This window comes from Mobula hypostoma, chromosome 23 (assembly GCF_963921235.1).
Source record: "Mobula hypostoma chromosome 23, sMobHyp1.1, whole genome shotgun sequence".
NCBI classification, from domain to species: Eukaryota; Metazoa; Chordata; class Chondrichthyes; order Myliobatiformes; family Myliobatidae; genus Mobula; species Mobula hypostoma.
Window position 1 is genome coordinate 4,006,998 of NC_086119.1, and position 20,506 is coordinate 4,027,503.

General features: G+C 48.6%; 1 protein-coding gene across 1 annotated transcript in view; it reads right to left on the reverse strand.

The window, feature by feature from the left end:
* Positions 1 to 18,188, reverse strand: part of scarf1 (scavenger receptor class F, member 1) — a 33,546-nt gene extending 15,358 nt beyond the window's left edge. Inside the window, exons 1-4 of the mRNA XM_063031974.1 lie at positions 17,999 to 18,188; positions 4,340 to 4,401; positions 2,420 to 2,521; positions 1,344 to 1,866 (exon numbers count right to left, since the gene is read on the reverse strand). Coding sequence (XP_062888044.1) covers positions 1,344 to 1,866; positions 2,420 to 2,521; positions 4,340 to 4,401; positions 17,999 to 18,099 — 788 coding nt within the window. The 5' untranslated portion in view covers positions 18,100 to 18,188. The remainder of the gene's footprint in view (positions 1 to 1,343; positions 1,867 to 2,419; positions 2,522 to 4,339; positions 4,402 to 17,998) is intronic.
* Between the last annotated feature and the right edge of the window lie 2,318 nt (positions 18,189 to 20,506).

Sequence of the window (20,506 nt, forward strand, 5' to 3'; positions counted from 1 at the left end):
CTACAAGACATAGGAACAGAAATAGAGCATTCAGCCCATCGAGTCTGCTCCGCCGTCCCACCGAGACCCTTCATCAAGGCTGGAAAGAAAGGGGGAGAAGCCGGAAAAGGAAGGTGGGGAGGACTACAAGCTGCAGGTGATAGATGAGGGGGAAGTTGGGTGGGTCGGGGAGGGGGTGCATTAGGAGCTGGGAGGTGACTGGTGAAAGGGGAGAAGGGCAGAAAAAGGAAGAGAGGAAAGATGACCATGGGAGAAAGGGAAGGAGGTAGGGAGCCCTGATGTCGGGTCTTGGCCTGGAACATCGACTGTTCATTTCTCTCCATAGGTGCTGCCTGACCTGCTGAGTTCCTCCAGCATTTTGTGCGCGGGGGAATGAACTGCGACATGGAGCCTCCGTCTGTCTCTATGCCCTGATAGAAGTATATAAGATCATAAGGGGTACAGACTGGGTAAAAGCTGACAGACTTTTCCCAAGGAGGGGCTGCTAAAAACACGAGGGCACAGGTTGATGAGAGGAAGCGGTCGAGCAGGTACTGTAGATTAACAACATTTGGACAGGAACTCGGATAGGAAAGGGTTAGGGTTATGGGCGAAACTCGGCCAAATGCAACCAGTTTAGATGGGAATCTTGGTTGGCATGGAGCATTCGGGCCGAATAGTCAGATTCCTCTATTTCCCCGGCTCATCAACTCTGGGGATATCACCTTGCGATATTCTGTTCCTGGCTTGAAATATTACATTAAATATCGCCTCAACCTTCTCGGCTCCAGAAACAATCCCGTTGTCTCCACTGTCCCAACAGACCATTAACCCTATTGTCTGCACTGTCCCAGCACAACATTAACCCCGTTGTCTCCACCGTTCCAACAGAAATTTAACCCTGTTGTCTCCACCGTTCCAACAGAAATTTAACCCTGTTGTGTCCACCGTCCCAACAGAACATCAACCCTTACTTGGAGCTAATTCCAGTCACATCTTCGCACTCAGCAATTCTACTCAATCAATATATACAGTATATATTCTGCGTGTCCGTGTCTGTGTTTATAGTCATAGTCACAGTCATGCTTTATTGATCCCGGGGGAAATTGGTTTTCGTTACAGTTGCACCATAAATAATAAATATTAATAAAACCATAAATAGTTAAATAGTAATATGTAAATTACTTGTGTGTATGTGTACCCATCTGTGTACAAGTGTGTGCGTGTGTGTGTGTGTGTGTGTGTGTGTGTGTTTGTGTCTGTCTGTCTGTGTCTGTGTGCATGTGTACCCGTCTGTGTACATTTGTGTGTGTGTATCGGCCACGCGGTGACAAAAGCCGCCACGGACCCCACCTGGCTCTTACCTATTCTCGCAGTCCGCTCCGTAGGTACCGGCGGCGCACGGCTCGCCGCAGTCGCTGCCTCGGTAGCCGGGCTGGCAGACGCAGCGGCCGTTGCGGGGGTGGCAGCTGCCATGTAGGCAGGCGCACGGCTGTTCACAGCGGTTACCCCACCAGCCGGGCTGGCACAGGCACTCCCCGGCACTCTGGCTGCACGGCAACTGGCCGCAGTAACAGGGGATGTTACAGCGCCGACCCCACCAGCGCGGCGAGCAGGAGCAGCGGCCAGTCTGCGGGTCGCACTCGGAGCTCTCCCGCCGGCACTGGCATAACCGGGAGCAGTCTGCACCCCACCAGCCTGCTTTACAGCGGCAGCGGCCGGTGTCCGGCTCGCAGACTCCGTGCGAACAGCTGCAGCTCCGGCTGCAGTCGGGGCCCCAGCGGCCGGGCCGGCAGGAGCAGCGTCCGCTGACGGCATCGCACACACCGTGGGGGTGGCAAGAGCAGAGCTCCCGGCAGTCGGCGCCCCAGAACTGCTCCGGACAGCCTGCGGGACACAAACAAACAGGTCTGCGTTGATGTGACGCCTACCGACGCCCCACGGGCTTCTCAATTAACGGGAGGGGTTTGGGTCTTGTCTCCGCCCTGTCATCTGAGAGCAGCGGCGGACAGCGCATGGCAGGATCCCACGCCCCTCCAACGGTGCGGTCATCCCTCATGCCGCCGCTCCCACAGTGTGACCCTCCCTCAATACCAACCCTCTGGCGACCTGACCCTCCCTCAATACCAACCCTCTGGCCACCTGACCCTCCCTCGGTACCAACCCTCTGGCCACCTGACCCTCCCTCGGTACCAACCCTCTGGCGACCTGACCCTCCCTCGGTACCAACCCTCTGACCACCTGACGCTCCCTCAGTACCAACCCTCTGGCCACCTGACGCTCCTTCAGTACCAGTGGAGGGGAAGGGAGGAGGAGGAAAGGAAAGGAGGGAAGAGGGAGAATGGAGGCAGGGAGCGGGAGGGGAGGGTGGGATGAGGGAAGGGATGCAGTGGGTGAGCACGGGCCGGTGATGGGATTCACTGGGTCTCTGCCCACTCACGGGTGACACAGTTGGCTCCGAAGTATCCGTGTGGACAGCGACACTCCTGGGGTCGGATGCAGAGCTCTCCAGGGCGACAGGAGCTCCCCCCTTCACAGATCGCTGCAGGAAGAAACATCGGGTCTGTGGCTGTCCCGTCACATTTACCATGAATACGGTGGGGGGGGGGGGGTCAGTGTGGAGACTGAGCAACCCCCGCCATCTTATACACCCCTAGCTCAATCCCATCTACCCCAACTCAATCCCACCCGGCCACCACACCAGCACCCATCATCTCATTCTCATCTCACCCTATCTAACCCCACCTCAGCCCCTCAATCCCACACCCTGCCACCATGCCAGAAGCGCACCCCCACTCCACCATCACCCCAGCCCCCATCTGAATTCCATCTCACCACCCCACACCCCCCACACACATATTGGGAAGGTGTGATCACGGTATCTATCTACTTCACACTCGCTCAGGCCTGCCCCTCCTAGACCCCCAAACTGCCAAACCTGGGACACATCTCCCTCTACAGTGGGATCCTTGACTTCCTGACCAACAGATCACAATCAGTAAGGAGAGACAGCTACATCTGCAGCTTGATTATTCTAAACGCTGATGCTCCGCAATGTGGTTCTCAGTTTCCGACTCTGCTCCCTCTCCGCTGTTGGCAACGGGGCCAGATTCTGCTCCGACTCCGACCACTGGGTTGCAGACGATACCGCCATAGTGGGGTGTATCCGTACGAGTCGGAGAACAGGAAGGGGGTAGAGAGCTTGGTGACACGGTGTCACGACAACAGCCTTTCCCTCGAGGTCAACAAGACAGGAGCCGGTCATTGACTTCAGAAAGGGAGGTGGAGCACAGGGTTCTGCCTACATTAACAGTGTTGAGTTTGGGAGGGTTGGGAGTTTCAGGTTCGTCAATGTGAACAGCCTGTCCTGGTCCAGCTACACGATGTCACTGCCAGGAAAGTTCACCAACGTCTCTACTTCCTCAGGAGGCGAAAGAAGTTCAGCAGGTCCCCGTCGATCCCGACCCATTTGTATCGATTCACTGTGGAAAGTGCCTATCCGGATGCAATCTGGCTTGGTATGCCGGCGGCTCTCTGACCAGGACACAAGAAACTCCAGAGAGATGTGGACCCCGCTCAGCACATCACAGAAACCAGCCTCCCCCCTCGCCCTCCCCCTCCATGGACTCTGTCTACACTTCCCACTGCATCGGTAAAGTTGCCGATATAATCAAAGGCTCCGCGCACCCGCATATTCTCACTTCCCCCTCTCCCAGTGGACGGAAGATACAAAGGCCTGAAAGCACGTCCCGCCAGGCTGAAGGGCAACTTCTACCCCGCTTTCGACCTCACAATCTGCCCCGTTAGTACTGTCTGCCGGCACTGCACTTTCTTTTAACTTTTTTAATTCTTTTATTTAATTGGAGATAAAGCGCAAAAAAAAAGCCTCCCGGGCCAAACAGCCACGCCACCCGAGAAGCCATTTGTTCAATCCCAGGACAATTTTATAATAACCAGTTCAACTACTAGCAGTCCGTCTTTGAACCATGGGAGGAAACCAGAGCACTCGGAGGAAACCCACGTGCTCACGGGGAGGAACGTACAAACTGCTTACAGCTGACACCGGAATCGAACTCGGAACCGTGCCGCACTAACTACACCACTGCGGTGCCCACTCTGTAACGGTGACACTTTATTCGGCATTCTGTTATTGTTTTCCCCTCTATTGCAGCTTTGTAATGAACTGATCTGAGTGGATGGCATGCAAAACACAGATTTTCACGCATTCAATACACGTGTCAATAATAATAATTAATAAACAATCCATCCCACGGTGTGGCCCCTCCTCAGCTTTACCAACCACCCCCAATGACCCGTCATGGAGGTCTGGACTTTGGCGGGAGTTGTACTGAGCACTTACCGATTGTGCAGTCGTTGCCCCGTTGTTTCCACCCCGCGCAGCAACTCAGCGAGGCCAGGCCACTACGAGACAAGCAAAGTGTGTTCATTGCTGGCGATACACGTGGGAAACTCGGGCCACGTCAGACACCCTCCCCTTTCTCCGGGCCGACAATCCAATCCTTCAGTGTTAGGGTGGGTCAGATGACGGGAAGGGTGGTGGTGCTGTGGGTTGTCGAGGGTTACAACGGGGCACTGACGGGGTGCCGAGTCAGGCTGAGAAGTGGCAGATGGAGCTCCCTGGTTAGCCCACGTTTCGAGTTAAGGTGCATCACGTTAAAATCATGCCCCCTGGTATTAGCCATTTCCACCCTTGGAAAAGATCTTGGGTTATGCACTCAATCTGTGCCTCTTATCATCTTGTACACATCTATCAAGTCTCCTCTCATCCTCCTTCTCTCCAAAGAAAAAAAGCCCTAGCTCACTCAACCTATCCTCAAAAGTCATGCTTATGATGGGAACAGACAGCTTACTTAAATGGTTCGGCACAGACTAGATGGGCCAAAAGGCCTGCTTCTATGCTGTACGTATCTATGACTCTATGCTGTCTAATCCAGGTAAATCTCCTCTGCACCCTCTCTAAAGGTTTCACATCCTTTGTGTAATGAGGCGACCAGAACTGAACACAATATTCCCAGTCTGATATAACCAGGGTTTCATAGAACAGCAGTGTGACTTTGCGGCTGTTAAACTCGATCCCTTGAGAATGAAGACAATAAATCTGAAGGTAGAATAGTACATATAGTTTTATAATAAATTTGACTGCCTTTGAGGTATGAATGGAATCCAACACAGTATAATTATCAGACCAGATGATTACACAAACAACAAATTTTACAAAAAGTATGTCAGTGATGCTGAATATGATTCTGAAGCCATCCCCCTTGTGACAGATTACGGATCTGTATTGCAGATCCCTTTGTTGCACTAGATGCTTTGCCAATAAGACTTGTGAGTGGATGAAACACAAGAGATTCTGCAGATGCTGGAAATCCAGAGCAACTCACGCAAAATACTGGAGGAACTCAGCAGGTCAGGCAGCATCTATGGAGGGGAGTAATCAGTCAACGTTTCAGCTGAGACCCTTCATCATGACTGGCAAGGAAGGGGCAAGAAGCCAGATTAAGAAGGAGAGGGGAGGGAAAGAGTACCAGCTGGTATAGAAACTGCATGACACAGAAACATAGAAAACGTACAGCACAATACAGGCCCTTTGGCCCACAAAGCTGTGCCGAACATGTCCTTACCTCAAAAATTACCTAGGGTTACCCATAGCCCTCTATTTTTCTGAGCTCCATGTACCTGTCCAGGAGTTTCTTAAAAGACCCTATCATATCTGCCTCAACCACCGTTGCTGGCAGCCCATTCCACGCACCCACCACTCTCTGTATAAAAAAACTTACCCCTGACATCCCCTCCGTACCTACTTCCAAGCAGCTTAAAACTATGCCCTCTCATGCTAGCCATTCTAGCCCTGGGAAAAAGCCTCTGACTATCCACATGATCAATGTCTCTCATCATTTTATATACCTTTAACAGGTCACCTCTCATCCTCCAGCGTTCCAAGGAAAAAAGGCTGAGTTCACTCAACCTGTTCTCATAAGGCATGCTCCCCAATCCAGGCAACATCCTTGTAAATCTCCTCTGCACCCTTTCTATGGTTTCCACATCCTTCCTATAGTGTGGTAACCAGAACTGAGCACAGTACTCCAGGTGGGGTCTGACCAGGGCCCTATATAGCTGTGACATTACCTCTCAGCTCCTAAACTCAATCCCACAATTAATGAAGACCAATGCACTGTATGCCTTCTTAACCACAGAGTCAACCTGTGCGGTAACTTTGAATGTCCTATGGACTCGGACCCCAAGATCCCTCTGATCCTCCACACTGCCAAGAGTCTTACCATTAATACTATATTCTGTCATCATACTTGACCTACCAAAATGAACCAACTCACACTAATCTGGGTTGAACTTCATCTGCCATTTCTCAGCCTAGTTCTGCATTCCATCAATGTCCCGCTGTAATGTCTGACAGCCCTCCACACTATCCACAATGCACCCAACCTTTGTGTCATCAGCAAATTTACTAAACCATCTCTCCACATCTTCATCCAGGTCATTAATAAAAGTCACAAAGAGCAGGGGTCCCAGGACCGATCCCTGAGGCACACCACTGGTCACTGACCTCCATGCAGAATGCGACCTGTCTGCAACCACTCTTCGCCTTCTGTGGGCAAGCCAGCTCTGGATCCACAAAGCAATGTCCCCTTGGATCCCATGCCTCCTTACTTTCTCAAAGAGCCTTGCATGGGGTACCTTATCAAATGCCTTGCTGAAATCCATATACACTACATCTACCATCATCTACCAAGCACGACCTGCCTTTGACAAAGCCATCAACAGGAATTCTGCAGATGCTGGAAATTCAAGCAACATACATCAAAGTTGCTGGTGAACGCAGCAGGCCAAGCAGCATCTATAGAAAGAGGTGCAGTCGACGTTTCAGGCCGAGACCCTTCGTCAGGACTAACTGAAGGAAGAGTGAGTAAGGGATTTGAAAGTTGGAGGGGGAGGGGGAGATGCAAAATGATAGGAGAAGACAGGAGGGGGAGGGATAGAGCCGAGAGCTGGACAGGTGATAGGCAAAAGGGGATACGAGAGGATCATGGGACAGGAGGTCCGGGAAGAAAGACGGGGGGGGGTGGGGTGACCCAGAGGATGGGCAAGAGGTATATTCAGAGGGACAGAGGGAGAAAAAGGAGAGTGAGAGAAAGAATGTGTGCATAAAAATGAGTAACAGATGGGGTACGAGGGGGAGGTGGGGCCTTACAGGAAGTTAGAGAAGTCGATGTTCGTGCCATCAGGTTGGAGGCTACCCAGACGGAATATAAGGTGTTGTTCCTCCAACCTGAGTGTGGCTTCATCTCCACAGTAGAGGAGGCCATGGACAGACATGTCAGAATGGGAATGGGATGTGGAATTAAAATGTGTGGCCACTGGGAGATCCTGCTTTCTCTGGCGGACAGAGCGTTGATGTTCAGCAAAGCGGTCTCCCAGTGTGCGTCGGGTCTCGCCAATATATAAAAGGCCACATCGGGAGCACCGGACGCAGTCATATTATACCTCTCCAAATGTTCATAAATCCAGCCTCTCAAGATGTTCTCCATCAAATGTGGAAACCATAGAAAGGGTGCAGAGATTTTCAAGGATGTTGCCAGGATTGGGGAGCATGCCTTATGAGAATAAGTTGAGTGAACTCGGCCTTTTATCCTTGGAGCAATGGAGGATGAGAGGTGACCTGATAGAGGTGTGTAAGATGATGAGAGGCATTGATCATGTGGGTAGTCAGAGGCTTTTCCCCAGGGCTGAAATGGCTTGCAGGAGAGGGCACAGTTTTAAGCTGCTTGGAAGTAGGTACAGAGGAGATGTCAAGGGTAAGTTTAGTTTTTTACAAAGAGAGTGGTGAGTGCGTGGAAAGCATCGAGTTGGATAAGTCACAGGGACTGGATGAGATGTACCCCAGGATACTGTGGGAGGTGGGAGAGGAGATTGGTGAGCCTCTGCTGCTGGCAGCCGTGGTGGAGGCGGATACGATAGGGTCTTTTAAGAGCCTTCTGGATGGCTACATGGAGTTTAGAAAAATAGAGGGCTATGGGTAAAGCTAGGTAGTTCTAAGGTAGGGACATGTTTGGCACAGCTTTGAGGGCCGAAGGGCCTGTATTGTGCTGTAGGTTTTCTATGTTTCTATGTAACTTACCAACCACTGAAGTAAGACTTACTGGTCTATAATTTCCTGGGCTATCTCTACTCCCTTTCTTGAATAATGAAACAACATCCGCAACCCTCCAATCCTCTGGAACCTCTCCCGTCCCCATTGATGATACAAAGATCATTGCCAGAGGCTCAGCAATCTCCTCCCTCGCCTCCCACAGTCGCCTGGGGTACACCTCATCCAGTCCAGGTGACTTATCCAACTTCATGCTTTCCAAAAGCTCCAGCACTTGCTCTTTCTTAACGTCTATATGCTCAAGTTTTTCAACCTACTGTAAGTCATCCCTACAATCATCAAGATCCTATTCCGCAGTGAATACTGAAGCAAAGAACTCATTAAGAACCTCTGCTATCTCCTCCAGTTCCATACACACTTTTCCACTGTCACACTTGATTGATCCTATTCTCTCATGTCTTATCCTCTTGCTCTTCACATATTGTAGAATGCCTTGGGGTTTTCCTTAATCCTGCCCACCAAGGCCTTCTCATGGCCCCTTCTGGCTCTCCTAATTCCTTTCTTAAGCTCCTTCCTGCTAGCCTTATAATCTTCTAGGTCTCTATCATCACCTAGTTTTTTGAACCTTTCGTAAGCTCTTTTTTCCTTCTTGACTAGATTTACAACAGCCTTTGTACACAACGGTTCCTGTACCCTACCATCCTTTCCCTCATTGGAATGTACCTATGCAGAACTCCATGCAAATATCCCCTGAACATTTACCACATTTCTGCCATGCATTTCCCTGAGAACATCTGTTCCCAATTTATGACCTGCTAAGTTTGTCAAGTCTTTTTGTATGTGTTACTCTGAATTGGTTGAACATGGTGCCTTCACCAACCCTGACCTGTGGCTGAAAGGAAGGTTTTATGAAGCAGCTGACAATGTTTGTGCCCAGGACATTGTCCTCAGGAACTCCTGTGTGATATCCCGGCACTGGTGTGAGTGACCCAGCCAGCCTTCCTCTGGGTGAGATGTGACGCTGTCCACGGGAGAGCTCCCCTTCGATGCTCACTGGGATTCTTGATGCATACTCGGACAAACACTGCCTCAGTCACTCCCACATCACTCCAGAGATCAGCTCTCTGGTCTGCAGAGTCACAGAGAAGTGCTGCACAGAAACAGGCCCTTTGGCCCATCTAGCCCATACTGAACCATTTAAACCACCTACTCCCATCGTCCTTCACTGTGACCATAGCACCCCCCCCCCGCCATACCCCTACTATCCATATACCTATTCAAACTTTGCTTAAACATTGAAATCGAGCTCGCATGGATCACTTGTGCTGGAAGCTCTTTCCACACACTGACGAGCCTCTCATATTGCCCTTAAACTTTTCACCTTTCACCCTTAACCCATGACCACTGGTTATAGTCTGGTTGTATAAATGTTTGCATTTATACTATTTATACCCCTCATAATTTTGTATACCTCTATCAAATTTCTTCTTAATCTTCTACATTCCAAAGAATAAAGTTCTAATCTATTCAATCTTTCCCTATAACCCTTATCCTCCAGCAACATCCTTCTAAATTTTTTCTGTACTCTTTCAACCTTATTTACATCTTTCCTGTAGGTAGGAAAGAGGATTTCCTGAGGACATCTTTCCTGAGGGAAGTTAGTGTGGAAATAGCAGGGGCTCTGACAGAAATATTTCAAATGTCATTAGAAACGGGGATGGTGCTGGAGGATTGGCATATTGCTCATGTGGTTCCATTGTTTAAAAAGGGTTCTAAGAGTAAACCTGACAATTATCGGCCTGTGAGTTTGACATCAATGGTGGGTAAATTGATGGAAAGTATTCTTAGAGATGGTATATATAATTATCTGGATAGACAGAGTCTGATTAGGAACAGTCAAAATGGATTTGTGCGCGGAAGGTCATGTTTGACAAATCTTATTGAATTTTTTGAAGAGGTTACTAGGAAATTTGTCGAGGGTAAAGCGGTGGATGTTGTCTATATGGACTTCAGTAAAGCCTTTGACAAGGTTCAACACGGAAGGTTAATTAGGAAGGTTCAATTGTTAGGTATTAATATCGTAGTAGTAAAATGGATTCAGTAGTGGCTGGATGGGAGACACCAGGGAGTAGTGGTGGATAACTGTGTGTCAGATTGGAGGCCGGTGACTAGTGGTGTGCCTCAGGGATCTGTACTGGGTCCAGCGTTGTTTGTCATATATATTAATGATCTGGATGATGGGATGGTAAATTGGATTAGTAAGTATGCAGATGATACTAAGATAGGTGGAGTTGTGGATAGTGAAGTTGGTATTCAAAGCTTGCAGAGAGATTTAGACCACTTAGAAGAATGGGCTGAAAGATGGCAGATGGAGTTTAATGCTGATAAATGTGAGGTGCTACATTTTGGTAGGACTAATCAAAATAGGACATACATGGTAAATGGTAGGGCATTGAAGAATGCAGTAGAACAGAGGGATCTAGGAATAATGGTGCATAGTTCCCTGAAGGTGGAATCTCATGTGGATAGGGTGTTGAAGAAAGCTTTTGGTATGCTGACCTTTATAAATCAGAGCATTGAGTATAGGAGTTGGGATGTAATGTTGAAATTGTATAAGGAATTGGTAAAGCCAAATTTGGAGTATTGTGTACAGTTCTGGTCACCGAATTATAGGAAAGATGTCAATAAAATTGAGAGAGTGCAGAGGAGATTTTCTAGAATGTTGCCTGGGTTTCATCTCCTAAATTACAGAGAAAGGTTGAACAAGTTGGGTCTTTATTCTTTGGAGTGTCGAAGGTTGAGGGGGGATTTGATAGAGGTATTTAAAATTATGAGAGGAATAGATAGAGTTGACATGGATAGGCTTTTTTCATTGAGAATGGGGGAGATTCAAACAAGAGGACATGAGTTGAGAGTTAAAGGGCAAAAGTTTAGGGGCAACATGAGGGGGAACTTCTTTACTCAGAGAGTGGTAGCTGTGTGGAACGAGCTTCCAGCAGAAGTGGTTGAGGCAGGTTCGATGTTGTCATTTAAAGTTAAATTGGATAGATTTAGGGACAGGAAAGGAACAGAGGGTTGAGTGCAGGTCAGTGGGACTAGGTGAGAGTAAGAGTTCGGCACGGACTAGAAGGGCCAAGATGGCCTGTTTCCGTGCTGTAATTGTTATATGGTTATATAGGTGGCCAAACATGCACACAATACTCCAATGTCTTATACAACTTCAACATAACATTCCATCTGCTGTACTATACTTTGAACTATGAAGGCCAACATGCCAGAACCTCTCTTTATGACCCTGTCTACCTGTGACACCACTTTCAATGAATTATGGGCCTGGATTACCAGATTCCTTTGTCCTACCACACTCCTCGGTGCCCTACTGTTCACTGTGTAAGACCTACCCTGGCTGATCCTACCAAACTTGTCTGCATTAAATTCCATCTGCCAGTTTTTCAGCTGGTCCAGATCCCCTGCAAGCTTTGACAGCCTTACTTGCTGTCCACTACACCCCCAATCTTGGTGTCATGCACAAATCTGCTGATCCAGTTAACCACAATATCATCCAGATCATTGATATAGACGGCAAAACAGCAAAGGACCCAGCACCGATCCCCTGGGACACCGCTAGTCACAGGCATCCATCTCCTACCACTCTCTGGCTTCGCCCAGAAAGCCAAAGTCTAATCCAGTTTACTACCTCCTCCTGAATGCCAAATAACTGAACCTTCTTGACCAACCTCCCATGCAGGACCTTGTCAAATTACTTGTTAAATGCCTCATGGGTGTTCGGGCTCATTCCGGCAGCCCCATCAGTGGCAGGAGCAGGCCACAGCAACGAGATTTCTGACAGGACGGTGACGCTTGTTTGAAGTACAGAAGGGACAATCGGGGTAGCCACTGTTGAGAGTAGGCCACTGGTGAGGGTAGGAGTGTTAGGCTTGGGTCAAAGGAGGCTTCGGCTCTGGATAATCTTCTGTTAACGTTCCTTTTTCTCTCTTTCACTGTACCTGGTGTAGTAAATGGCAGTTGTGTGTTCTTCGTGCTGAATGTTGGAGTCCTGGGAGACCCAGAGTCTCCGAGGGAACTACATCTGCGTGAAGTGCATCCGGCTGCAGCTCCTTGAAGACCGTGTTAGGGATCTGGAGCAGCTGCTGGATGACCTTTGGCTTGTACAGGAGAGTGAGGAGATAATTGATCAGAGTGACAGGGAAGTAGTCTCCCTGAAACTGTAGGAGGAGCGTAGCTGGGTGACTGTCAGGAGAAATGGAAATGTGAATAGGCAGTTAGCACAGAGCACCCCTGCGGCCATTCCCCTCAATAATAAGTATACCGCTTTGGATACTGTAGTGGGGGATGACCTCCCAGGGGAATGCCATGGAGACCAGGTTACTGGCACTGAGCATGGGTCTGTGGTACAGAAGGGAAAGAGGGAGTGGTCGTGATAGGGGACTCAATAGTCAGAGGAACAGGTAGGAGATTCTGTGGACGTGAATGGGACACCTGGATGGTTTGTTGCCTCCCAGGTGCCAGGGTCAGGGACATCTCGGATCCCGTCCACAACATTTTGGATGGGGAGGGGGAGCAGCCAGATGTCTTGGTACATATTGGTACCAATGACATGGGAAGGAAAAGCAAAGAGGTCCTGAAAAGAGAATTTCGAGAGCTAGGTAGAAAACTGAGAAGCAGAACCTCCGGGGTAGTAATTTCTGGATTGTTGCCTGTGCCATGTGCCAGTGACGGTAGACACAGGGTGATTTGGCAGATTAACCTGTGGCTGAGAAGCTGGTGCAGGGGGCAGGGCTTCAGGTTCTTGCATCGTTGGGCTCTCGTCTGGGGCAGGCATGACCTGTTCAAAAGGGACAAGTTGCACCTGAACCTGAGGGGAACCAATATTCTTGCAGGCAGGCTTGTTAGAGCTATTGGGGAGGATTTAAACTAAGTTGGCAGGAGTGTTGGGAATCGGATTGAAGCAACTCGGGACAGAACAGATGGTAAAAAAAGTAAAGATAGCATGCAGACAGACTGTCAGGAAGTGCAGGCAGATGATGGGACATAATTGCAGCCAGCAGGGTGAGTATCAGTGCATTAGGGATGCAGAATCAAAAAGGGTAGCAAATGCAGTACTCAAAGTGTTATATCTCATACAGAGTATAAGAAATAAGGTGGATGATCTTGGTGCACTATTACAGATGGTCAGGTGTGATTCCTGAGTCCTGCCAAAGGGTCTCGGCCTGAAACGTGAACTGTCCTCTTTTCCACAGATGCTGCCTGGCCTGCTGAGTTCCTCCAGTATTTTGTGTGTGTTGCTCGGATTTCCAGCATCTGCAGATTTTCTCTTGATTCTCGGGTATGACGTTGTGGCCATCTCTGAATTACAGCTGAAAGATGGCTGTAGTTGGGAATGCCCAAGGTTAGATGTTGTATCAGAGGGATATGCAAATGTCACTCCATTAAGAAAGGAGGAAGGCAGCAGAAAGGAAACTGTAGAGCAGTTAGCCTGTCTTCAGTGGTCCGGACGATGATAGAGCCAATTGTTAAGGATGAGGTACTTGGTGACACGGGACAAGATAGGAAAAAGTCAGCATGGTTTCCTTAAGGGAAAGTCTTGCCTGATGAATCTGTTGGAATTCTTTAAGGAGATTGCAAGTAGGATAGATAAAGGGGATGCAGTGGATGTTGTATATTTGGACTTTTGGGCGGCCTTTGACAAGGTGCCACACATGAGGCTGCTTACTAAGTTAAGAGCTCATGGTATTACAGGAAAGTTACTGGCATGGTTAAAGCATTGGCTGATTGGTAGGAGGCAGCGGATGGGAATAATAGGATTCTTTTCTGGTTGGCTGCCTGTGACTAGTGGTGTTCCACAGGAGTCGGAGTTGGGTCCACTTCTTTTTATGCTGTATATCAATAATTTAGATGATGGAATAGATGGCTTTGTTGCCAATTTTGCAGATGATACAAAGATTGGTGGAGGGGCAGGTAGTGTTAAGGAAACAGGTAGGATGCAGAAGGACTTAGACACATTACAAGAATGTGCAAGATAGTGGCAAACAATATACAATGTTGGAAAATGCATGGTCATGCACTTTGGTAGTAGAAATAAATGTGCAGACTATTTTCTAAACAGGAAGAAAATCCCAAAATCTGAGATGCAAAGGGACTTGGGAGTCCTTGTGCAGAACACCCTAAAGGTTAACTTGCAGGTTGAGTTGGTGGCGAGGAAGGAAAATACAATGTTAGCATTCATTCAGGAGGTCTGGAATACAAGAGCAGGGATGTGATGCTGAGGCTTTATAAGGTGCTTATGAGGCCTCTCCTTGAGTATTGTGAACAGTTTTGGGCTCCACATCTGAGAATAGATGTACAGGCATTAGAGTGCGTTCAGAGGAGGCTCACAAAGATGATTCCGGGAATGTAAAGATAATCGTACAAGGAATGTTTGATGGTTCTGGGTCTGTACTCACTGGGATTCAGAAGGATTCTCATTGAAACCTTTTGAATGTTGAAAAGTCCAGACGGAGTAGATGTAAAAAGGATGTTTCCCATGGTGGGGGAATCTAGGACAAGAGGGCACAGCCTCAGGATAGAGGGGTGTCCATTTAAAACAGAGATGCAGAGAAATTTCTTTCACCAGAGAGTTGTGAATTTGAGGAATTTGTTACCACAGGCGGCTGTGGAGGTGAGATCATTGGGTGTATTTAAGACAGAGCTTGATAGGTTCTTGATTGGACATGACATCAAAGGTTACAGGGAAAAGGCCAGGGAGTGGGTCTTAGGAGGGGAAAAAGGATCAGCCATGATTGAATGGTAGAGTAGACTCAATTGGCCAAATGGCCTAATTCTAATCCTATGTCTTATGATCTTATAGTCTAAAGTCCATGTGAGCAACATCTACTGCCTTGCCTTCATTAGCTTTCCTGGTAACTTCCTTTGAAAACTCCTGTAAGATTGGTTAGACATGACCTACCACACATGAAACCATGGTGACTATCCTTAATCAGTCCATGTCTATCTAAATAATAATATATCCAATTGCTTAGATTAGAATACCTTCCAATAACTCTCCCACTACTGATGTCAGGCTCTCCAGCCTATAATTTCCTGGTTTATTTTTAGAGCCTTTCTTAAACAGCGGAACAACATTAGCTATCCTCCAATCCTCTGGCACCTCATCTTCACTAAGGATGATTTCAATACCTCTGCATGTTCACAAAGGGCTGCTGCAATTTCTGCACCTGCCTCCCCGTAGGCTTCAATGCCCTGTGGATTTATCCACCCTAATTTGCCTCACAGCAGCAAACTCCTCCTCTTCTGTAATCAGTGCAGGGTCCACGACCTCACTGCCTCTTTGCCTCACTTCCATAGACTCAGTGTCTGACTCCTTGGTAAATACAGATGCAAAAAATCCATTTATGATCTCCCCCATCTCCTTTGGCTTCACCCATGGATTACCACTCTGATCTTCCAGTTACTTGCAATCCTTTTGCTCTTAACCATCTGTAGAATCCCTCGGGATTCTCCTTCATCTTGTCTGTAAGGGCAACCTCGTGCCTTCATTTATCTTCCTGGTTTCTTTCTTACATGTTCTCTTGCATTTCTTATACTCGATAAGCACCTCATTTGTTCATACGTGAATATACCTGCTATGCACCTCCTTTTTTCTTAACCAGAGCTTCAATATCTCCTGAAAACTACATCGGTTATCTTTACCTTTTATTTTGACAAGCTTTGTACTCTCAAAATTTCACTTTTGAAGGCCTCCCACTTACCAAGCACACCTTTGCCAGAAAACAGCCCATCCCAATCCACACTTGCCAGATCCTTTCTGATGCCATCAAAATTGGCCTTTCTCCAATTTAGAATCTCGACCTGCGGACCAGACCTACCTTTCAACATATTTACTGTGAAACTAATGGCATTGTGATCACCAGATGGGAGAAGTTTCCCTACACAAACTTCTGATGCCTGCCCTGTCTCATTCCCTAATAGCAGATCTAGTATCGCATGCCCTCTCTCATTGGAACTTCTTCATACTGATTAAGGAAACCTTCCTGAACACGTTTGACAAACTCTATCCCATCTAGTCCTCTGACAGTGTGGGATTCCCAGTCAATATGTGGAAAGTTAAAATCACCTACTATAACAATCTTACGTTTCTTGCAGTGGTGTGCAATCTCTCTACAAATTCATTCCTCTAAATCCTATTAATACAATATAATGTAATACAATCCCATTAACATGCTCATACCTTTCTTAATTCTCAGTTCCACCCATAATCCTCACTAGATGAGTTCTCCAGACTGTCCTGACTGAGCAATGCTGTGACATTTTCCCTGAGCAGTAATGCCACCCCTCCCCCTTTAATCCCTCCCACTCTCCCACATCTAAAACAACAGAACCCCGGAATACTGAGCTGCCAGTCCAGTCCCTCCTGCAAACAAGTCTCACTAATGGCTACAGTATTGTACTTCCATGCATTGATCCATGCCCTGAGCTCACCTGCCTTTCCTACGATACTGCTTGCATCTCAGAATAATAGTCCCACCACCCACCATGCTTGACCTTTTGATCCCTGACTTTTCTGAGGTTTTAACAACATTGGTCTCCTCAACCTCTCCACCATCTGTTCTGGCCCTCTAGTTCCCATCCCCCTGCAACTCTAGTTTAATCCCCACTGTGCAGCATCAACAAACCTTCCCACTAGGATATTAGCCCCCTCCAGTTCAGGAGCAACTGTCCCTTCAGTCCAGGTCCCACCTTCCCTGGAAGAGAGCCAATGATCCAAAAATCTGACGTGCTCCCTCCTACACCAATTCCTTAGCCACATGTTAAACTGTACAACCTTCCTAGTTCTGGCCTCACTAGCGTGTGGAATGGGTAGCAACTCTGAGATCACAACCCTGGAGGTTTTGCTCTCTAACTTAGCACCTAACTCCCTGAACTCCTTTTGCAGACCCTCGTCATGCATCCTTCTCATGTCATTGCCACCCGCATGGACCACCACCTCCGGCTGTTTACCCTCCCGCTGAAGAATGCCGAGGACTTGATCCAAGATGTTCCAGAACTCGTGTTGGGACCCAGGCCGTGGTGAAGGCTGGAACCGTGTGGTCTGAGGCACTGGGGAGCAAGTAATTGGCAAGTAATTTAACCGTGTTATTATCTCACACACTGCTGAACATCCTCTGGAGCCAAACAAACCAGGTGACTTGTCTGGGATAGTCAGCATGGCTTTATACATCGAAAATCATGCCTAATTGAGTTTTTGAAGTGGTTACCGAAATGATCAACAGAAGGTGTGGGGTGTCCGGGGAGGGGTGACACATCTGCTGATGAGGCTTGTCATGTCTACTCCAGTGCTGGGGAGGGAACAGTGGGAGAGGGGATGGCAGAGATACACAGTGGGTCAGAGAGAGAGTGAGAACAAGAAACAGTGAGAGTGACAGACGGACAGAGACAGAAAGGGAGAGAGATAAAAGTAGAAAGAGAGAGAGAAAGACAGACAGAGATGGAGAGAGAGATACAGAGAGTGAAACAGAAAGACGCAGACAGCGAGCGAGGAAGAGAGGCAGAGAGAGAGACAGGGATACAGAGCAAGAGACATTGAACAAGCAAGAGAAGCAGAGAGTGAATGAGAGATGGAAACGGGGAGAGACGAACAGAGACTGTGAGTAAGTGAGAGAGACAAAGACTGAAGCAGGGAGAGGGTGAGCAAGAGAGACTGAGAGAGAGACAGACAGACAGAGAGAGAGCAAGAGGGGAAGAGACAGACAGACAGAGAGAGAGAGAGGGAGCGAGCGGGAAAGAGAGAGACAGACAGAGAGCCAGGGAGCGAGAGGGAAAGAGAGAGACAGACAGGCCAGGCCACACAATACATTCAGCTGAAGGACCTACCTTCCTGAGTGACACACGTTGGCTCCATTGGGATCGAGAGGCTGGAGAACCGAAGCCCACAGCAATGGGCAGACGGTGACCAGGAGGAGTAGCGTGCCCATGGCTGCCCTCAGGGTACCCGGGCATAAGATTCCTGGCCTGCCCGAGCCAGCTCTGTGTCTCTCTGTCCCACTGGCCTGAACAGGGCTGCGCAGTGTACTTCAGAACGGCTTGGATATAGAGATCAGAGGCCTGCTTCCTTGCAGGAAGTGTGGCTTGTTCCTGGGGAAACTGCTCTTGAGGCCCAGTTCCTGTGATTCAGTTCGCATGGAACAAAGAAAGCTGACGGTGGAGACCCAGCGTTTATGTTGGATGGAGCACTTGAAGCCTCAGTGATGCCTTAATGAACAGGACTGATTCCAGACAATCCCAGAATCATTCTGCCCCGTGTGAGGCCATTCAGCCCATCTAAGCCCAGTGCTGGGAAGCTGGATGAGCTTCACACTCCATCACAACCTCTCCGATTCCCATTGGAAATCTGGTGTTCAGGCTGTTCCTGTTGGATCTCAGCACATCCCCTCACCAACCCCCACCCCCGCACAACCTCTCCGAATCCTGTCGGGAAGCTGGTGTTCAGGCTGTTTCTGCTGGATCCCAGCAGAGCACAGAGATCTCAGCAAGTCCCTGAACCAAACCTCTGTCCCTCTTGTATTTCACAAATACTGCCCGGGTCCCTCCGTGGGCTCTGTCTGCCTCAGTAAAGTCGTCAGCCCACCTGGACCATCCTCTCTTCTCCTTCCCTCCATCGGGCAGAAGATAGGAGACTGAAAGCACGTCCCACCCAACTCGAAGACCATAACGGCATAAGGAATTAGGCCGTTCAGCCCATCGGGTCTTCTCTGTTTCCATCATGGCTGCTTTATTTTCCCTCTCAACACTACTCTACGTGTAACCTTCAACGCACTGAATAATCATGAACCTACCAACCTCCACTTTAAATGCACAGCTGTCTGTGGCGATGAATTGCACAGAGTCATACCCTGAAGACATTCCTCCTCGTCTCCGTCTGTTCTAAGGCTGTGCCCTTTGGTCCTAACAGTTCTCTGTCCTATTGAAGAGACCCTGGTACGATGAAATGGACTCCTGACCTCACAATGTAGCTCCTTAAGACCTTGCACCTTCCTGTCTGTCTTTCTCTGTAGTTGTTACACTTCATTCTGCATTCTGTTGTTGTTTCCCCTTGTTCTACCTGAATGCACTGTAATGGTTTGATTGGTGTGAACTGTATGCAAGGCCTCGCAAGGTCCAGCCCCGCTGTCGCACTGTTGTGGGAAGTGGAAACGGGACGGGGTTCTGGGGAAGCCGTACAGGCCAGGCAATGGATTACAGAAACATCGATAACTCCAACCAGCCCATCGACTTCATAGGACGATGAAGAGGGGAGGTCATCGATGGCCTGGACTCACCGGGAGCTGAGGACCCAATAGTATGCAAGACAAGCTTGTCACTATATGTCGGTACAGAAACAATAATAAGCCAATACCATTCAGCCCATCGAGACTGTGCTGACTCACAGAGCAATCTTATTTCCCCCTACTTTAATTATAGCCCGTTCCCCCCACTTTCCCATCAGTTTGGCTATTCACCCCACTCATCATCGTTATGGGTTGTGCTGCATGACGAGGGGGATCTTGGTCTTTTCCATTTATCTTTAATCTGCTTATTGTTTTCTTTTTCCACGACCAAGACTGTTCTTGGCAATGTTTTATACAGAAGTGGTTTGCCATTGCCTTCTGGGCAGTGTCTTTACAAGACGGGTGACCCCAGCCATTATCGATACTCTTCAGAGAGTATGCTGCCTGGTATCATTACCGGGACTTGTGATCTGCACCAACTGCTCATGCGACGATGCACCACCGCTCCCACGGCTTCAGGTGACCCTGAGCGGGGGCTGAGCAGGTGCAGGATAGCGGAGGGAAGGAGCGCCTTATACCTCCTATGGTAGAGACGAATCTGCACCCCACCTCCCCACACCAGGGCTAATTTGCTCTGGGTGTTAACACACCATCCCACACGCTCCTGCAATGTGGGAGGGAAGCGAAGCACTGGGGGAGCCCATGCGGTCGCAAGGAAGGTGTGCAGACTTCACACAGACAGTGTCGGATGCCGAGACCGAACCGGGTCCGCTGTGCTTGCTGCGTGTTGCAGTACCACTGTAGGCAGTGCCTCACTGTCCTAGTGACCTGGGTTCGGTCCTGACTTCTGGCACCGTCTGTGTGGTATTTGCATACTCTCTGTGTGACCCAGGCACTGCAGTTTTCTCCCCCGTCCTAAAGACATGCGGGCAGTAGGTTTGTTGGTCTCTCTCACTTGCCCCGCGTGTGGGGGAGGGTCAAAGTCCAAAGTCAATTTATCAAAGTACAGTGTTGTGTATTTAATATATGAGTAATCTTGTATATACGTCAGTTTATTAAGCATTCTTGTTTGTTTAAAGAATCCATTATGGGTTATACGTATAAATACGTGAAT